The 19,352-nt window shown below is 44.8% G+C and overlaps 2 protein-coding genes across 12 annotated transcripts in view; one reads left to right on the forward strand and one right to left on the reverse strand.

The window, feature by feature from the left end:
- MAU2 (MAU2 sister chromatid cohesion factor) overlaps window positions 1-11,609 on the reverse strand; it is a 39,059-nt gene extending 27,450 nt beyond the window's left edge. For 9 of the 10 annotated variants that reach the window (XR_015166431.1, XM_086408140.1, XM_086408138.1 and 6 more), the window contains exon 1: window positions 11,303-11,609. Coding sequence is in view for 6 of the 10 variants with exons in the window: in XM_086408140.1 (XP_086264266.1) it covers window positions 11,303-11,578 (276 nt within the window). In the remaining 4 variants the exon portion in view is untranslated. The remainder of the gene's footprint in view (window positions 1-11,302) is intronic. The other variant, XM_086408143.1, reaches the window with a different exon arrangement.
- Window positions 11,610-11,917: 308 nt separating this feature from the next.
- SUGP1 (SURP and G-patch domain containing 1) overlaps window positions 11,918-19,352 on the forward strand; it is a 31,933-nt gene continuing 24,498 nt past the window's right edge. Inside the window, exons 1-3 of one of the 2 annotated variants that reach the window (XM_086408162.1) lie at window positions 11,918-11,978; window positions 14,687-14,858; window positions 18,194-18,294. In XM_086408162.1, the coding sequence (XP_086264288.1) occupies window positions 11,945-11,978; window positions 14,687-14,858; window positions 18,194-18,294 (307 nt within the window). In that variant the 5' untranslated portion in view covers window positions 11,918-11,944. Of the gene's footprint in view, window positions 12,183-14,686; window positions 14,859-18,193; window positions 18,295-19,352 lie in introns of both variants that reach the window. The other variant, XM_086408163.1, reaches the window with a different exon arrangement.

Raw genomic sequence — 19,352 nt, forward strand, 5'->3', positions numbered from 1 at the left:
CCCTTCATTCCTATACACTAATAATGAGAAAACAGAAAGAGAAACTAAGGAAACAATTCCATTCACCATTGCAATGGAAAGAATAAAATACTTAGGAATATATCTACCTAAAGAAACTAAAGACCTATACATAGAAAACTATAAAACACTGGTGAAAGAAATCAAAGAGGACACTAATAGATGGAGAAATATACCATGTTCATGGATTGCAAGAATCAATATAGTGAAAATGAGTATACTACCCAAAGCAATTTATAGATTCAATGCAATCCCTATCAAGCTACCAACGGTATTCTTCACAGAGCTAGAACAAATAATTTCACAATTTGTATGGAAATACAAAAAACCTCGAATAGCCAAAGCTATCTTGAGAAAGAAGAATGGAACTGGAGGAATCAACCTACCTGACTTCAGGCTCTACTACAAAGCCACAGTTATCAAGACAGTATGGTACTGGCACAAAGACAGAAATATAGATCAATGGAACAAAATAGAAAGCCCAGAGATAAATCCACGCACCTATGGACACCTCATCTTTGACAAAGGAGGCAAGAATATACAATGGATTAAAGACAATCTCTTTAACAAGTAGTGCTGGGAAAACTGGTCAACCACTTGTAAAAGAATGAAACTAGAACACTTTCTAACACCATACACAAAAATAAACTCAAAATGGATTAAAGATCTCAATGTAAGACCAGAAACTACAAAACTCCTAGAGGAGAACATAGGCAAAACACTCTGCGACATACATCACAGCAGGATCCTCTATGACCCACCTCCCAGAATATTGGAAATAAAAGCAAAAATAAACAAATGGGACCTAATTAAACTTAAAAGCTTCTGCACAACAAAGGAAACTATTAGCAAGGTGAAAAGGCAGCCTTCAGAATGGGAGAAAATAATAGCAAATGAAGCAACTGACAAACAACTAATCTCAAAAATATACAAGCAACTCCTACAGCTCAACTCCAGAAAAATAAATGACCCAATCAAAAAATGGGCCAAAGAACTAAACAGACATTTCTCCAAAGAAGACATACAGATGGCTAACAAACACATGAAAAGATGCTCAACATCACTCATTATCAGAGAAATGCAAATCAAAACCACTATGAGGTACCATTTCATGCCAGTCAGAATGGCTGCAATCCAAAAGTCTACAAGCAATAAATGCTGGAGAGGGTGTGGAGAAAAGGGAACCCTCTTACACTGTTGGTGGGAACGCAAACTAGTACAGCCACTATGGAGAACAGTGTGGAGATTCCTTAAAAAACTGGAAATACAACTGCCTTATGATCCAGCAATCCCACTGCTGGGCATACACACCGAGGAAACCAGAAGGGAAAGAGACACATGTACCCCAATGTTCATCACAGCACTGTTTATAATAGCCAGGACATGGAAGCAACCTAGATGTCCATCAGCAGACAAATGGATAAGAAAGCTGTGGTACATATACACAATGGAGTATTACTCAGCCATTAAAAAGAATACATTTGAATCAGTTCTAATGAGGTGGATGAAACTGGAGCCTATTATACAGAGTGAAGTAAGCCAGAAAGAAAAACACCAATACAGTATACTAATGCATATATATGGAATTTAGAAAGATAGTAACAATAACCCTGTGTACGAGACAGCAAAAGAGACACTGATGTATAGATCAGTCTTATGGACTCTGTGGGAGAGGGGGAGGGTGGGGAGATTTGGGAGAATGGCATTGAAACATATATAATATCATGTATGAAACGAGTTGCCAGTCCAGGTTCGATGCACGATACGGGATGCTTGGGGCTGGTGCACTGGGACGACCCAGAGGAAGGGTAGGGGAGGGAGGAGGGAGGAGGGTTCAGGATGGGGGAACACAGGTATAACTGTGGCGGATTCATTTCGATATTTGGCAAAACTAATACAATATTGTAAAGTTTAAAAAATAAGATAAAATTTAAAAAAAATTTTTTTCTCACAAATTTAATTAACAAATTGAGCAAAAGTTATTATGAATCATTTTGCTTGACGTTTACAGAAATACAACTGGGAAGGCAGGAATGATCTGAATAAATAGCTAATCTTGGTTAAATATGAAAAAAAAAACCCACAATACCATTTACAGTTGTATCAAAAAGAATAAAATAGCTATGAATAAATCTAAATAAGGAAGTAAAAGACTTGCACTTTGAAAACGCAAACATTCAATGAAAGAAATTGAAGACTACAGAAATGAATGGAAACTATACTGTGCTGGTGAACTGGGAGGACTGATATTCCTAAACGAGCATACGACCCAAGTCAATCTACAGATTCAATGCAATCCCTCTCAAAATACCAGCAGCATTTTTCACAGAACTACAACAAGTGATTCTAAAAACTGTATGGGACCTTCTCCAGTGGCTCAGAGGTAAAGGATGTGCCTGCCAATGCAGGAGACAAGGGTTCAATCTCTGGTCCACAAAGATCCCACATGCCTTGAAATAACTAAGCTCGTGTGCCACAACTATTGAGGCTGTGTTCTAGAGCGCGGAAGCTGCAACTATGGAGTTCACATGCTGCAGCTACGGAAGCCTGCCTGCCTTACAGTCTGTGCTCTGCGACAAGAGAAGCCACCACAGTGAGAAGCCCATGGACCGCAACTAGAGAACAGCAGCCCCATCTCTCCACAACTAGGGAAAAGCCCACACGCACAGCAATGAGGATCCAGCTCAGCCAAAAATAATTTTTTTTTAATTGTATGAAAACACAAAGGACCCTGAAAAGCCAAAGTAATCTTGAGAGAACAACACAGCTGGAGGTATCATGCACCATGATTTCAAATTATACCACAAACCTACAGTAAAAATAGTATGGTATCCACACAAAAACAGATTCATAGGTCAATGGAAGAGAAGAGACAAGCCAGAATAAACCCACACTTACACAGCCAATTAATCTATGAGAAAAGAGGGCAGAATACAAATTGGCGAGAAAAGACAGTCTCTTCTATACATGGTGTTAAGAAAACTGGACAGCCATAAGAAAAAGAATTAAACTGGACTACTTTCTCACTCTACATAAAAAAATAAACTCAAAATGAATGAAAGACTTAAATTTAAGACCTGAAGCCATACAGTTCTAGAAGAAAACATAGGCAGTATACTCTCTGATATCAAAAACTTAGCAGTATTTTTTGGATGTTTCCTCAGGCAAGGGAAAAAAAAAGGAAAAAACAAACAAATGGGACCCAGTTAGTTGTTCAGTCGTGTCTGACTCTTTGCAACCCCATGGACTGCAGCACGCCAGGCTTCCTGTCCATCACCAACTCCCGGAGACTGCTCAAACTCATGTCCATCAAATCAGTGATGCCATCCAACTATCTCATCTTCTGTCGTCCCCTTCTCCTTCTGCCTTCAACCTTTCCCATCATCAGGGTCTTTTCCAGTGAGTCAGTTCTTTGTATCAGGTGGCCAAAGTATTAGAGCTTCAGCATCAGTCCTTCCAATGAATACTCTGGACTGATTTCCTTTAGGATTGCTGGCTGGATCTCCTTGCAGTCTAAGGGACTCTCAAGAGTCTTCTCCAACACCACAGTTCAAAAGCATCAATTCTTTGGTGCTCAGCTTTCTTCATAGTCCAACTCTCACATCCATACATGACTATCGGAAAAACCATAGCTTTGACTAGATGGACCTTTGTTGGCAAAGTAATCTCTCTGCTTTTTAATATGCTGTCTAGATTGGTCATAGCTTTTCTTCCAAGGAGCAAGCATCTTTTAATTTCATGGCTGTAGTTACCATCTGCAATGATTTTGGAGCCCCCCAAATGAAGTCACTCACTGTTTCCACTGTTTCCCCATCTATTTGCCATGAAGTGACTGAACTGGATGCCATGATCTTAGTTTTTTGAATGTTTAAAGCCAACTTTTTCACTTCCCTCTTTCGCTTTCATCAACAGGCTCTTTAGTTCTTCGCTTTCTGCCACAAGGGTGGTGTCATCTGCCTATCTGAGGTTATTGATATTTCTCCTGGCAATCTTGATTCCAGCTTGTGCTTCATCCAGCCCGGCATTTTGCATGATGTACTCTGCATGTAAGTTAAATAAGCAGGGTGACAATACACAGCCTTGACGTACTCCTTTCCCCATTTGGAACCAGTCTATTCCATATCTGGTTCTAACTGTTGCTTCTTGACCTGCATACAGATTTCTCAGGAGGCAGGTCAGGTGGTCTGGTATTCCCACCTCTAAGAATTTTTTCACAGTTTGTGGAACTACACCAAACTAAAAAGCTATTTTTACATAGCAAAGGAAAATATTAACAAAACAAAAAGGCACCTTCCTGAATGGGAGAAGATACAGTTGTCCTCAGGGGATTGATTCCAGGAGTCCTTGAGGATATCAAAATCCATAGATCCTCAAGCCCTTATATATTTTTATTTTTTAAGTGAAGTAGAGTTGATTTACAATGTTGTGCTAGTTTCTGGTACACATCAAAATGATTCGGCTTAACACATAGTTTTTTTCATATTCTTTTCCATTATGGCTTATTATAGGATATTGAATATAGCTTCCTTGCTATACAGTAGGGACGTGTTGGTTATCTATTTCATATATAGTACTTTGTATCTAATAATCCCAAACTCCTAATTTATCTTTCTCCTCCCCCATCCCTCCTTGGTAACTGTAACATTGTTTTCTATGTCTGTGAGTCTGTTTCTATTTGAAAAAAGTTCATTTGTATCGTATTTTTGTTCCCAGGTAGAAGTGATCTCACATGATATTTGTCTTTGCCTGACTTACTTCACTACTTAGTATGACTGTGATAATCTCTAGGTCTAGCCATATTGCTGCAAATGGTATGATTTCGTTCTTTTTTATGGCTGACTGATATTCTACTATGTATACATATACTACATCTTCTTCATCCATTCATCTATCAATGGACATTTAGGATGCTTCCATGTCTTGGCTATTATAAATAGTGCTGCTATGAACATTGTGGCACATGTATTTTTTTGAATGAGTTTTTATCTTTTCCAGATATATGCCCAAGAGTGGGACTTCTGGAGCATACGACAACTCGATTTTAAGGAACCTCCATACTGCTCCCCACAGTGGCTGCACCAATTACATTCCCAGCAGGATTACAACGTAGCAGAATTTCCTTTTCTCAACACATTCCTTAGCATTTATTCATAGACTTTAAAAAAAATTATTCATAGATTTTTTTGATGATTGTCTTTCTGACTGATGTGAGGTGATACCTCAGTGAAGTTTTGACTTGCATTTCTCTAATAACTAGCAATTTTGAGCAACTTCCCATGTGCCTAGAAGCCATCTGTGTATCTTCTTTGGAGAAATGTCTAGATTCAAGCTCCTTATATGAAATGGCATATTCAGTTCAGTTCGTTCAGGAGCTCAGTTGTGTCCGACTCTGCGACTCCATGAATTACAGCACGCCAGGCCTCCCTGTTCATCACCAACTCCCGGAGTTCACCCAGACTCACGTCCATCAAGTCGATGATGGCCATCCAGCCATCTCATCCTCTGTCGTCCCCTTCTCCTCCTGCCCCCACCCCTCCCAGCATCAGAGTCTTTTCCAATGAGTCAACTCTTCGCATGAGGTGGCCAAAGTACTGGGGTTTTAGCTTCAGCATCATTCCTTCCAAAGAAATCCCAGGGCTGATCTCCTTTAGGATGAACTGGTTGGATCTCCTTGCAGTCCAAGGGACTCTCAACAGTCTTCTCCAACACCACAGTTCAAAAGCACCAATTTTTCGGCACTCAGCTTTCTTCACAGTCCAACTCTCACATCCATACATGACTACTGGAAAAACCATAGCCTTGACTAGACAGACCTTTGTTGACAAAGTAATGTGTCTGCTTTTTAATATGCTATCTAGGTTGGTCATAACTTTCCTTCCAAGGAGTAAGCATCTGGTTGGTGCAAAAGTAATGATATTTTTGCATTGCTGAAATTTGCCATTTGATATTGGAATATATTCTAAATAAATGTACTTATGTTATACATCATTTTAATGCACATTCTTGCTTTTTTTTTTTGCTAACAACATTACTTGTTTATTTTTTATCTATTTTAGACGATGTAAATGGTTGACAAAAAGCAATTTGAAGCAATTTTCTTATCTGAGTTCAAAATAGGTAGTAAGGCAGTGGAGACAACTCGCAACATCAACAATGCATTTGGCCTGCTGCTGCTGCTAAGTCACTTCAGTCGTGTCCAACTCTGTGCGACCCCATAGATGGCACCCCACCAGGCTCCCCCGTCCCGGGATTCTCCAGGCAAGAACACTGGAGTGGGTCGCCATTTCCTTCTCCAATGCATGAAAGTGAAAAGTCAAAGTGAAGTCGCTCAGTCGTGTCCGACTCTTAGCGACCCCATGGACTATAGCCCACCAGGCTCCGACATCCATGGGATTTTCCAGGCAAGAGTACTGGAGTGGGGTGCCATTGCCTTCTCCGGCACTTGGCCTAGGAACTACTAATGAATGTACAGTACAGGAAGTTTTGCAAAGGAGACAAGAGCCTTAAAGACGAGAAGAGTAGTGGCTAGCCATCGGAAGTTGATGACAATTGAGAGCCATCATCAAAGCCGATCCTCTTACAACTATACAAGAACTCAACGTCAACCATTCTGTGGTCATTTGGTATTTGAAGCAAATTGGAAAGGTGAAAAAGCTCAGTAAATGAATGTCTCATGAGCTGACCAGAAATTAAAAAAACACTCATTATGAAGTGTCATCTTCTCTTATTCTATGCAACAACAAACCATTTCTCAATTGGACTGTGCCATGTGACGAAAAGTGGATTGTATACAACAACCAGCAGTGACAAGCTCAGTGGCTAGACTAAGAAGTACTTCCCAAAGCCAAACTTGCACCAAAAAAAGGTCATGGGTCACTGTTTTGGTGGTCTGCTGCCTGTCTGATCCTCTACAGCTTCACAGATCTCACCGAAACCATTACATCTCTGAGAAGTATGCTCAGCCAATTGATGAGATGCACTGAAAACTGCAGCTGGCATTGGTCAACACAAAGGGTTTCTATCTTCTATCAAAAAAAGATAGGTCAACAGAAATTCTCCTCCACGACAACCACCCAACTGCATGCTGCACAACCAATGCTTCAAACACTCAGCAAACTGGGCTATGAAGTTTTGCTGCATCCACCATATTCACCATTTTCAACTGACTACTTCTTCAAGCATCTCAACAACTTTTTAGAGGGAAAATGCTTCCATAACCAGGAGGAGGCAGAAAATGTTTTTCAAGAGTTTGTCAAATCTCGAAGCATGGATTTTTATACTATAGGAATAAACAAACTGATTTTTTGTTGGCAAAAATGTGTTGATTGCAGTGGTTTCTATTTTGATTAATAAAAATGTGTTTGAGCCTAGATATAATGATTTAAAATTCACAATCCAAAACCATAATTACATTTGCATCAACCTAATTCACACAATGAATATAATCAGCCCTTATATCCTTGGTTGGTTGAATCTGAGGATGTGAAACCCGCTGATATAGAAGGTCAACTGTATTTGCAAATGATATATCCAGTAAGAGGTTAATATCCAAAATATACAAAAAACCTCTTACAATTGAACATCAAAAAAACAAACAATCCAATTAAAAAATGGATGAAGGACCTAAAAAGACATTTTCCCAAAGAATACATACAGGTGGCCATGAAAAGATGAATAGACACATGAAAAGACAGTAATTATCAGGGAAATGCAAATCAAAAATCATAGTGAGATACCACCTCACACCTGTCAGAATGGCTAACATCAAAAAGACAACAAATAACAAGTGCTGGTCAGAATGTGGAGAAAAGGGGACCCTTGGGCACTGTTGGTAGGACTGTTAATTCGTGCAGCCACTATGGAAAACAGTATGGAAGTTCCTAAAAAAAATAAAAAATAGAATTACCACAGGATTCAGCAATTTTACTTTTTGGGTATTTACCTGATAAAAACAAAAACATTCAAAAATAAACATGCACACCATTGTTCACTGCAACATTATTTAGTAATGTAATAGGTAAGATACGGAAGCAACCTAAGTGTCCACTGACAGATAAAAACATGAGGTATACACATACAAGGTAATATTGGGGGCTTCCCTGGTGGCTCAGACAGTAAAAATCTGCCTGCAATGCAAGAGACTTAGGTTCAATGCCTGGGTTAGGAAGATCCCCTGGAGAAGGGAATGGCTACCATACAAGGTAATATTAATCAGCCATTAATATAATGAAATCTTGGATTTCCCTGGTGGTCCAGTGGCTAAGAATCCGTCTGCCAGTGCAAGGGACATGGGTTCAATCCCTGGTCTGTGAAGATTCCACATGCCATGGGCAACTAAGCCCATGCGCCACAACTGCTGAGCCCATGTGCCACAAATGAAGCTTGCGTGTCTTAGAGCCCATGTTCTGCAACAAGAGAAGTCACAGCAAATAGAAGCCCATGCACCACAGCTAAGGAGTAGCCCCTGCTTGCTACAACTAGAGAAAGCCTGCTCGCAGCAACAAAGACCCAGCACAGACAATAAATAAAGAATTTTTTTAAAGGTCCACATCAAATAAAAAAAACCTTTAAAAGAAAATATGAAATCTTGCCACTTGTGACAACATAAATGGATTTAGAAAGTATTATGCTAAGTCAAATAAGCCAGACAAAGAAAACTAAATACTGCATGATCTCATTTGTACGTGGAATCTAAAAAACAAAATGAAAACATACTAGTATATACAGAGAATAAACAACGGTTGCCAGATGGGCACAATAGGTGGTAGTGGTTAAGAAGTACAAACCTCCAGTTATGAAACAAGCAACCCAATGGAGATGTAATACACAGCATAAAGAATATGGTCCATATAACACTGTAATAACTGTATGAGGTCAGATGGTTCCTAAACTTATTAGGGTGATCATTCCACAATGCATGCAAATGTCAAAGCTCTACATAATATACCTGAAACTAACACAACACAGTAAGCCGCCTACAAACAAAACCTTCAAGTTGCGACCTTCCAAAGATGTGATTGTGTGTTCATGTGTCCACTCTCAGAAGCTAGTTCACCTGTCTGGCGTACTCTATCATGTGCGTACACCCTCTACAAGTGGTTGCACTTCTGTGCACTTTACTGTACAGTAGTGTATAGAGTACAGTATCTTTATTTCAAGCCCAGGATGTTCAGAAGCAAGTATAAGAGCAGGGGTGATGCAGGTGGTACTGCTACCAGTCCCTGAATGCCATCTGTTGTACTGGGCTACTCTACTTTCCAAGGTACTGTACCATAAGATTAAAACTATTTTCTTCTGTGTGTCTGTTTATGTATTGTTCTATAGTATTTGTACAGTATTTGTTTTAAAGTATTATAAACCTGTTAGTACAGTACTATACAGTCGATTGTGTTAATTGGGTGCCCAGGCTAACTTTGTTGGACTAAGAATAAATTGGACTTGCGAATGTGCTCTTAGAATGGAACTCGTTTGTATGTAGGGGACTCACTGTATTGTTATGTCAACTACATTTCAACTGGGAATTCCTCGGTGCTTTCACTGAGCTGTGGTCTGGGTTCAATCCCCTGTTGGGAAACTAAGATCCTACAAGCCGCACAGCACGGCTAAACAAATTTTAAAAACCCCATAATATGTCAATTAAAAAAAGAAAGGAAAAAAACCCAGGCTGAATGGCCTGGAGACCAGAGAAAGGAAGTGGCAGGATTTGTTGTTAACTGAGAGAAGGGACAGCTTTATAACTAGCATACCTATTGAAGGGCCTGGGCTGCCAGGCCTGGGCAGTCACAGCCTCCACCCCTCATACACCCAACGAAGCCTGACACTTCATTTGCTCTCAGCCTCATCGCTGTCTCGGAGAAACCCTGGTATCAACTAGTCACCAACAACTGGGGTACTTCTAGGGATTGACATGAAACCTGGAGCAGTTCTCAAGGCTTGCCTCCTCCACCTCATTCAGGCCTCTGTTCAAACGTCACTCCCACAAATAGAGACTCCCTGATTACCTCTGCCAAAAATAGCTCCCTGTCAACTCCAACCTTCACCCTGGTCCACATGTTTAATGGTTCTTCGATCACTGCCTAATCTTTTACGACATATTCATTGTTTGTCTCCCTCACAAAAACACAAGCTTATGTGGGCAGGGACTGTTTTATTAGTCACTGCTGATCCCTGGCACCTAGAACAGGGCTTGGTACCCAGTGTGAGCTGATTAAGTATCTGCTGAATGAACGGAAGAAACAAACTTCACAAAAATGATGACTCAATGTCGTGGCATCCACCCTGGTGGTCTTGAGCCTACCTGTGAGACCAGTTTTATTAATAACTTGCTGTGTGGCTTTGGGCAAATCACTTCACCTCTCAGGGCCCATACTGCCTCACTCCTTAAACAAGGAAGTGGATCAAGCAAGGACAAAAGCCCCTTTCCAACTCTACAGTCTGCAAAACACAGATCTGATTATCCTCCGCAAGGCAACTTGTTACTAGCCACAGGTGAATTCAGATTTACCTCGGATCAAGACATTTTTTACATGATCGTTGATTCTACTCAAGAAGTCTCTCCTCTAAGCTGAATAAGGCTGAGTAAATGGCAAATGGAAACACCGTCTGTCAGGAGCACAGTGTTGCTCTGAAAGGAACAACTCCACAGCCCCAGAGGGCAGAGGGACGGCCACTTTCCCACATTCTTCGGGGGTGCCAAGACCCCACAAGGCATCGTGGGAAGATGGGGCCTGCCCTCTGAAGGGGACGGACCATTGGATAGTGGGAGGAAGAGAAGTCACAGGTGGTTGTGGAGAAAGCAGGAGTCCTGTGCCCTGGAATCCAGACCCCGCAATCCTCAGCTCTGCTTTTTTCAAGACGTCAAACCGTCTCTAGAGTCTGCCTCCCGCCTATGACTCCCCTCATCACTGATGGGGTCACAGTATCTTTCGTCTGGAAGTCCTTCTCAGACTTCCATGCCCTGGGAGAGACCTTCCTAGACTTCCTCGGAAGCCAAATTTCAGATTCTCAAAGGATGCCTGGACCAAAGGGATTACTTGGACCCTCCCCTATCCCGAGTCCCAGGCCTCTGGCTGTCACCAGAGATACCAAGTAAGGTACGTGGCGAGGCCCTCGGATCCTCTGAGAGGCTAACAGCATTGGGGGTCTCGCTGCTCGTGCGGAAGTCACGCCCCAGGTTCCAGAGGAGCGGCCCGGCGGCAGCCCTAGTCCGCCAGGGTCGCGGCCCGTCATCTCAAGCCCGGAAAGGAACCCGCGCCTCCTCCCTCGCGGCCCAGCCCACGCTCACCGCCTTCTCCAGGTGGCTGCGCGCCTGCTCGCTGTTCTTGGTGTGGTGGTAGAGCACCGAGCCGAGCTGCAGATGTGTTCGGGCCTCAATGCGCTGAGGCGGCTTGAAGGGGAACACGGCCTGTAAGCAGTGCACGCACAGGCGGATCTTGGGCGGGCTGGAAGTGCGGAAGTGCTCGGCAAAGCCCAAGAGCGCCAGGTACCACGACTCAGCCGCCTCGGCCTGCGCTGCTTGGGCCGCCGCAGCCTGAGCCGCCGCCGCAGCCTGAGCCGCCATTTTAGCCTCCACAACAACAAGCCGCCGCCACAGGGAGGCGGAAACAGGCGCGTGGGGCGGGGCCGGAGCTCCTCGCCTTTCTCGCGAGAGCTGCTGCACAAAGCATCCTGGAGTATGTAGTTTGTGTTTGAAGTGGCGGCGGCTCCAGGAAGGTCTGAGAAAAGGCGACATTCTCTGGTCCGCGTAACTGAGACGAGAGATTGCCGATTGGCTGAGGTTTGCGTTCCTGGGGGGAAGACCCCAGATGTCCAAGCAATGGTAGGTGTTGGCTTGCCGAGGCGGACTACATCTCCCATCAGGCCACGCGCACTATAACAGGCCCCCCCCCCCACCAACTCCGGTGGCGCCGGAGCATTGTGGGATTGGATGAGTCTCAAGATGGACAACCGGGATGTTGCAGGTAACAGCCCCCGCCTACCCTCGAGCGTCCGCCTGGGTCCTCAGGCTACGCGTCTTTGCTTCGCCATCCCGTCGGGCCTACCTCAACCCGTTGGCCCTTAGCCTCAGCCTCCGGGCGTCTGGAAGAGGCGGCTTTTGCACCACCCCAGTCTCCTGGGACCCCCCGCGAGACCCGGTTATCCTCCCCGCCCCCACCGCTGGTTTGGTGAGGACGCCAGGCTTTCCTCAGAGGCCGCCGCGGTTATCTGCCCTGCGCCTGCTTTCCGAGCTGACCGCCTTAAGGGCTGCTCCAAGCTCCGCTCCCCGAGCCAGCGGCAACCTTCGGGTCTTCTGCGCCCCTCTTTTCTACTAAGCTCCTTCCTCGCCTCTATCCCACTTTCTGGAAAAGCTGCTTTTCCGAACTGCACTCTGACTCCCTGTACACATTTTCCTGAGTCTTTAGAGCCCCCCTTTTACCATAAACCTTGCCCCTCCCTCTCTCCCAGTTCTAGCGCCCCCAGACTGGGATACATTCAACAAACATACTTTATGTGCTAGGCACAGTGGTAGTTGCTGAGGATGCAGTGGTATCCAAAATGGGGACGTGTCGTACTGAAGGTTACTTTTACCGAGGCATCGTACAATGCACAAGGAGGAAATATTTACAGAGCGTTATAGTCACTTGAGAGAGTGGAAATGCAGGCTGCTGAGATTGAGTGGTCAAGGAAGGCCTTTTTGAGCAGAAGACATTTGAGATGAGAAGGTGCCAACTATTGGACGGCAGAGCCTTCCAGGGAGAGAGGAACAGCAAGTGTAAAGGCCTTGAGGGTTTGTTATTTTGAGGAATATCAGGGATGACCTGGAAGTGGGAAGGGAGTTATCTCTGGCAGGGTCTTCAAAATCAGCTTTCAGAGTTTGGGTTTTATTTTGAGCCCCACGGGGAACCTTCGAGGTGGCTTTTCTATCTCCACAACTGCCACCCTTGTCTGAAGACACCATCATCTTTTGCTTACAGCCAGTAAGCCTCCTGGTTGTCTGCTTACTCTGTCCAATCAGTAGCTGGAATGATCTTACAAATGAAAGTACCAATTGGATCTTATCAGCTTAATACTCTTATCAGCTTAATACTCCCCTGTGGCTTCTTAAAGCCCTTTAAGTAAAACTCAGACTTCTTATCTTCTCCCACCAGTCCCTGCGAGGCCCACCCCTGGAACTGTCCATTCTGACCACATTGGACCCTTGCTAGTCCCTTGGGCTTTTACCTCTGCTTCTTGCTCTGCCCAGATCAGTCCCCATGTGGCTTTTCAGGAAGCCAGCTCTTTATCCTTCTGGTTTTAGCTTAAATGTCCCCTCTTCTAAGGGCTGTTTTCTGGCTGCCTTAGCTCTGTAGGTGTTCCTCTGTTATTCCTTCTCACCATTTTTTGTTTGTTTCCATCAGAGAGCTCTTAGGATTTTGCAGCTACTTTCTTGTTATAAGTCTGTTGTATCCTCAGCCAGAGGTGAATCACACATGAGCAGAGCTCCATCTGTCTTGTTTAGCACCAAGTACAGCAGCCAGTGCATAACTCAGTAAATGCTTGCTAAATCAACGAACAGATGTGTGACTGTGAATGAATGTCAGTCTGAATGCCCGTTGCTGCAGGCAGCAGCACCTGGGCCGCACCATGTAGCAGCTGCTGGGCGTGTTTGTGGAGCTAAGGTGATTTCTTTCTTTCTTTTTTTTTTTTTAATTTATTTTTTATTGAAGTATAGTTGAATGGCAATGTTGTGGTTATTATTGCCGTACAGCATAGTGATTCAGTTACACGTATACGTATACACATTCTCTTCCATGTTCTTTTGCGTTATATCACAGGATATGAATATTCTTGCCTGTGCTGTACAGTAGGGCCTTGTTCTTTATGTATTCTGTACGTATGAGTTTGCATCTGCTAACCCCAAACTCCGAATCCAAACACCAGTCTCTTCTCTATGTCCCTGATTCTGTTCCTGTTTCATAGATAGGTGCACTTCTGTCATATTTAAGATGTCAAGTAGAAGTGATATCATATGGTATTTGTCTTTCTGACTTCACTGAGTATGATAATCTCTGGTTGTATCCATGTTGCTGCAAATGGCGTTATCTTACTGTTTTTTATGGCTGAGTAATGTTCCATTGTACACATGTATGACAACTTTATCTGTTCATTTGTCAGTGGGCATTGAGGTTGTTTCTGTGGCTTGGCTATTGTGAATAGTGCTGTTATGAACATAGGAGTTCATGTATCTCTTTGAATTATAGTTTTGTCTCGATACATGCCCAGGAGTGTTATTGCCAGAGCATATTTTTAGTTTTCTGAGAAACCTCCATACTGTTTTCCATAGTGGCTGCACTAGCTTTCATTCTCACCAACAGTGTAGTAAGGTTCCCCTTCCCCACACCCTCTCTAATATTTGTTTTCTGTAGACTTTTTTTTTTTTAAATACTCCTCCCCAAAAATGGGGCTGGCTTTGTCTCCAAGAATGGAGGGATGTGTGCTGCAATGTGGCCACAAGAAAGGAGGAAAGGAGGGATTCTGTAGACTTTCTAATGGTGCCCATTCTGAGTGGTGTGAGGCAGTACCTCGCTGTAGTTTTGATTTGCATTTCTCTCATAGTTAGCAGTGTTGGGCATCTTTTCATGTACCTGTTGGTCATCTGTATTTCTTCAGAGCAAAGGTGATTTCTGATGTTCTTCTTTTCCCGCCCCAGGAAAGGCTAACCGGTGGTTTGGGGTTGCTCCTCCCAAGTCTGGAAAAATGAACATGAACATCCTTCACCAAGAGGAGCTCATTGCTCAGAAGAAACGGGAAATTGAAGCCAGAATGGAGCAGAAGGCCAAGCAGAACCAGGCGGCCAGCCCTCAGCCCCCGCATCCTGGCGAGTAAGTCTGCCCTGAAGCTGGGTTAGGGTCTTAGAAGGTCACCAGCAGAGGGTTTTGCTTGTGAGAGCAGTTGGGATGTTACTGCATCTGACTCCAACCTGATGATGCAAGGAGGGCCACAGGTTCACTCTTTTAGGAGGCTCAGTGTGGCAGGAGAGAAACACAGGGTGTGTGGGATCCCGGAGGACGGCTGCCACCTCTTTCACTCCGTGGTTATTTACTGCTGACATTTGTGGGCCAGGGACCACGAGTATAACCCAAAGCAGAAACCCAGATTCCATCTCTGCCCTTACGGGGCTCACAGCCTACTAGCAAGGAGGAGTCCCACTTACACGCCTGAGCTGACGGTAGGTAACGCAAGGCATTGTGCTCCCAGATGCAGAAGAGACTGCATGCTGAAGGCCCAGGCAGAGCCGGCCCTTTGAGGACGCAGGAAAGGGCTGCAAAGGCCAGGAAGGGAGGTGAGCCCCTGTGTGTCAGGCACCCCGAGCTGCTGCACCAAAGGGGCTGTTTCGGAGTCAGATGAGAGGTAGTTTGAGCAGGGTTTCCTCCTGACTGTTCTGAGAGACTCTGTAGGCACCCAAGAGTTTTGAGCAGCAGTGATGTGATCAGGGTGACAAGATCTCCATGCTGGAGACTGATGGAAAGACAAGTCCCTTCCTCTGTGGTCTGAAATGTGGAGCATATTGTTCAGTCACTAAATCATGTTCAACCCTTTTGTGACCCCATGGACTGTGCCCACCAGGCTCCTCTGTCCATGGAATTTCCCAGGCAAGAATACTGGAGTGGGCTGCCATTTCCTTCTCCAGGGGATCTTCCCAACCCAGGGATTGAACCTGTGTCTCCTGCAAGTGGATTCTTTACCACTGAGCCACCAGGGAAGCCCATGAGCATGTTAGTCCCGCACTGAAGCTTTGTTCCAGCGCCCACGTTTTCTAAGAGTCCGTGGTTCCTCCCCAAAGGAGAGACTCCCCTAACAATGACTAATCTGCTTTCTGTCTGGGTGGATTGACCTGTTTTAGATGTTTCATGCGATATCTGGCCTTTTGTGTCTGGCTTCTTTCACTGGACATAATGTTTTCAAGGTTCATCACTGTGTAGCTGTGTCAGGACTTCACTCTCTTTTTTTTGGAGTGAATAATATTCCATTGTATGAATGGACTGTGTATTGTTTACATGTCATCAAGAGCCATCATTCAACGCCTGTGTAATACCCCCTGTTGTTTGTTACGGGTAGTTTTCACGTGGGATTCAGTTGTTGGCATGCTGTTCCCCACAGTGGGTTGGTTTGGTTTTTTTTAAAGCCATTGTGCAGCTCGCACAATCTTAGTTACCCAGTCAGGGATTGAACCTGGGCCCTCAGCAGTGAAAGTGCAGGGTCCTGACCACTTGACTGCCAGGGGATTCCCTCCAAAGTGTTCTCTTGTCATTCATTGTCCCTGCCTCTTTCTGTCCCTCCTGTGGGAGGTGTACGCAGCGTGAGGACAGGGCCAGGGTCACTAGAAGGCTCCGCTTGTTTAACGCCAAGGCTGGTTATCAGTGGGTCTTTCTTTCACATAAAACAACTTATGTTGCCTTCGCTCTCTTTTAACTTTAAAGATAATGCATATATGTGGTAGAAAAACTGGGAAGTAGAGGGAAAAATAAAATCATTGTAACCCTGCAGCTCACAGGCAAGTGCTGGTTGCTTTTTGATGGATTTTTGTAAACTTTTCCAGTCAAATACATGTTGACATAAGTAGGACCATGCTGCAGATACTGTTGTACGTCTCGCCTTTCTGTTTTTCACTTATCGTTGTGCTTGGTGGTTTTATTTATAAAACTTGAGCTTTCCAGGACCATTCCATCTGCTCTATGGATGTCCTGTAATTTATTTAACCAGCGCCCCTTGTTGACTTATTTTTTTTCCTCTTTTCTTTCATTAGAACAGATTTCTAGGAGGCTAGAACTTTATTTTAAAGGAAAAAATTCAGACCTGTGGGCTCCTTGAGCTTTTATCAGTTATTGAGTGTGTCTGTATGATGAGCATGGCTCTGAAAGCGCATGTGAGGAGTTTCTGAGGCTGGAGCAAGACAGTATGTTGTAGTAAAAGATGAAAGAAGTAGAATACATAACCGTGATAACAGCTTTATTTCCTTCTATTTCTAATTAAGGATAAATCAAAGAAGTATACCAAACTGTTTGAGTGACCCTTGTGAGGCGAGGAGACTTTTGGGGGGTTTTCTCCTTGCTTTCTATATTTCTGTTTTTTTTCCAGATTCCCATTTGCTCGTAGTGAGCCTCCATCACTTTTTGCTCAGCTGCATCCCACTCTTTGTGACCCTGTGGACTGCAGCCTTCAAGGCTTCTCTGTCCCTGGGATTCTCCAGGCAAGAACTCTGGAGTGGGTTGTAATTTCCTTTTCCAGGGCATCTTCTGACTCAAGGATCTGAGCCTGCATCTCCTGTGTCTCCTTTCAATGGCAAGCGGATTCTTTACCACTGAGCCACCAGGGAAGCCCACTATAACTTTATGATAAGGGTTTGCTTTTGTGTTCCGTTAAAAATACATTTTCTTTTTCAAAATAAAACGTACTTGGGACTTCCCTGGTGATCCAGTGGATGTGACTTCACTTCCCAGTGCACGGAGTGCAGGTTTGATCCCTGATCAGGGAACCAAGATCCCACTTGCCCTGCGGCCAAAGAGCCAAAAGCGTAAAACAGAAGCAATATTTAACAAATTCAGTAAAGACTGTGAAAATGGTCCATGTTAAAAAAGTCTTTAAAAAAATAAAACATGCCCTTTGTAAAAATGAAACAGAAAGTAATAAGAGTGTAAAATTTCTCTCTAATTCTCCCACCAAGAGATTTCTTTGGCTATTTTCTTGGACACATGTGAAATCCACAGAAGTGCTGACTGACCTCAGCCCAGAACTGTGGTCACACACAGGTATAGACACAGGCCCTGCCTTTGGGAACCATACAGTTTGGCTGGTAGGACAGATACGGGAGCCAGCGAAAGCCCAGATGACTCGTTAACAATAGGTACGGCAGGTGCTGCGTGGGAGCAGGGCAGGTGCTTCTGAGCCGTCTTGTTGGGGAAGCCTTTGAACCCAAAGGGTCAGCACGCAGATAGAGACAACTTCAGCACAGGTAGCATCCCATTGACTAGTAGAACCAGCTTGTTCGAGCTGACTTCTCTGAAGGCCGCTCCCTGCACTCTGTGGGCCCCCAGCATCTTCGGGGGTCCATTTGGGGCCCCCTTAGAGAACAGTGGTGGGGGTAGGACAGGCCGATGCGTTGTACACCCTGCCTCCTCTCAAGGCTTATCCTCTCTGTCCTCTGCCTCCGGTCTAGAATTGCAAACGTACACAACTCTAACGTTTCCAACAAGTTTGCCAACGACGGCAGCTTCTTGCAGCAGTTTCTGAAGTTGCAGAAGGCACAGACCAGCACAGGTAAGCGCGGTCCCCCCCTGCCCTGTGTCACCGCCTCCTAGAGTTACCCCTGCTGACTCTCCCCCCAAAGGGTCCTCGGTGCCTTGAAAGTTGGCAGGTCCCACCTCAGCCTCGTTCCTCTCACCCCTTGTTCACTGAGCACCTTCGTTCTGCTTGTTCTCACAGGAAGTGCCCAGGGGAGAATGCAGACCCTGCCATTGAGGTGCTTACCCACAAGACCTAGAGGCAGATAAGCCAGGTTTCTATTTGGGGAGGGGGTGTTGGGGGCCAGAACTCAGCACACCTGAGGGACTGTGGCTTGAGTTAGAGAGGTAGCTGCAGTGTAAGGAACAGGGCCTCCTTCTGTAGGTGGTGAGGGGCCGCTTGGCCCACAGGAGCTGTGTGGGAAACGCCAGGTGTCAGAATCTCCACCTGTGGGAGTCCACCCACGACTATGGTTGTGCACTTTACTAGTCTCATTTTTTTAAAATTTCTTTTATTTACTTGTTTGTTTATTTTTGGCTGCGCTGGGTCTTCATTGCTGCGCTCGGGCTTTCTCTAGTTACGGCAGGTGGAGGCTCCTCTCTGGTTGCGAGTCACATGCTTCTCATTGCAGGGGTTTCTCCTGTTGCAGAGCACAGGCTATAGGGCCACTCGGGCATCAGTGGCTGCAGAGCATGCGTATGGGCTCTAGAGTACAGGCTCAGTAGTTGGGGCACACTGGCCCAGCTACTGCCCATGGTGTGTGGCATCTTCCCAGACGAGGGATTGGATCTGCGCCTCCTGCATTGACAGGTGGATTCTAAACCACTGGACCACCAGGGGAGCCCCGCTAGTCTCGTGTTTACTATAAGGAAGTTACTGGTGAAACAGCTGACTCTGGACTTCTGTCAGGTTTCCCAGCTAACAGCTAGAAAAGTTAACCCAAGGCCAAGTTTGCCCACAGAGAGGGAGGAAGGGCTATAAGAGCCCTTCACCGCAGGGTCTCAGGCCATGAATTGTGGTTGAAAAGTCCCAAATAGGCTAGCTCCTGCCCGCTACTGCTAGCTCCTGCCCGCAGCAGTCAGAGGGGGTGGGTG

This window comes from Bos grunniens, chromosome 7 (genome assembly GCF_055505025.1).
Source record: "Bos grunniens cultivar Pamir isolate PY7600 chromosome 7, Bosgru_T2T1.0, whole genome shotgun sequence".
Lineage (NCBI taxonomy): Eukaryota > Metazoa > Chordata > Mammalia > Artiodactyla > Bovidae > Bos > Bos grunniens.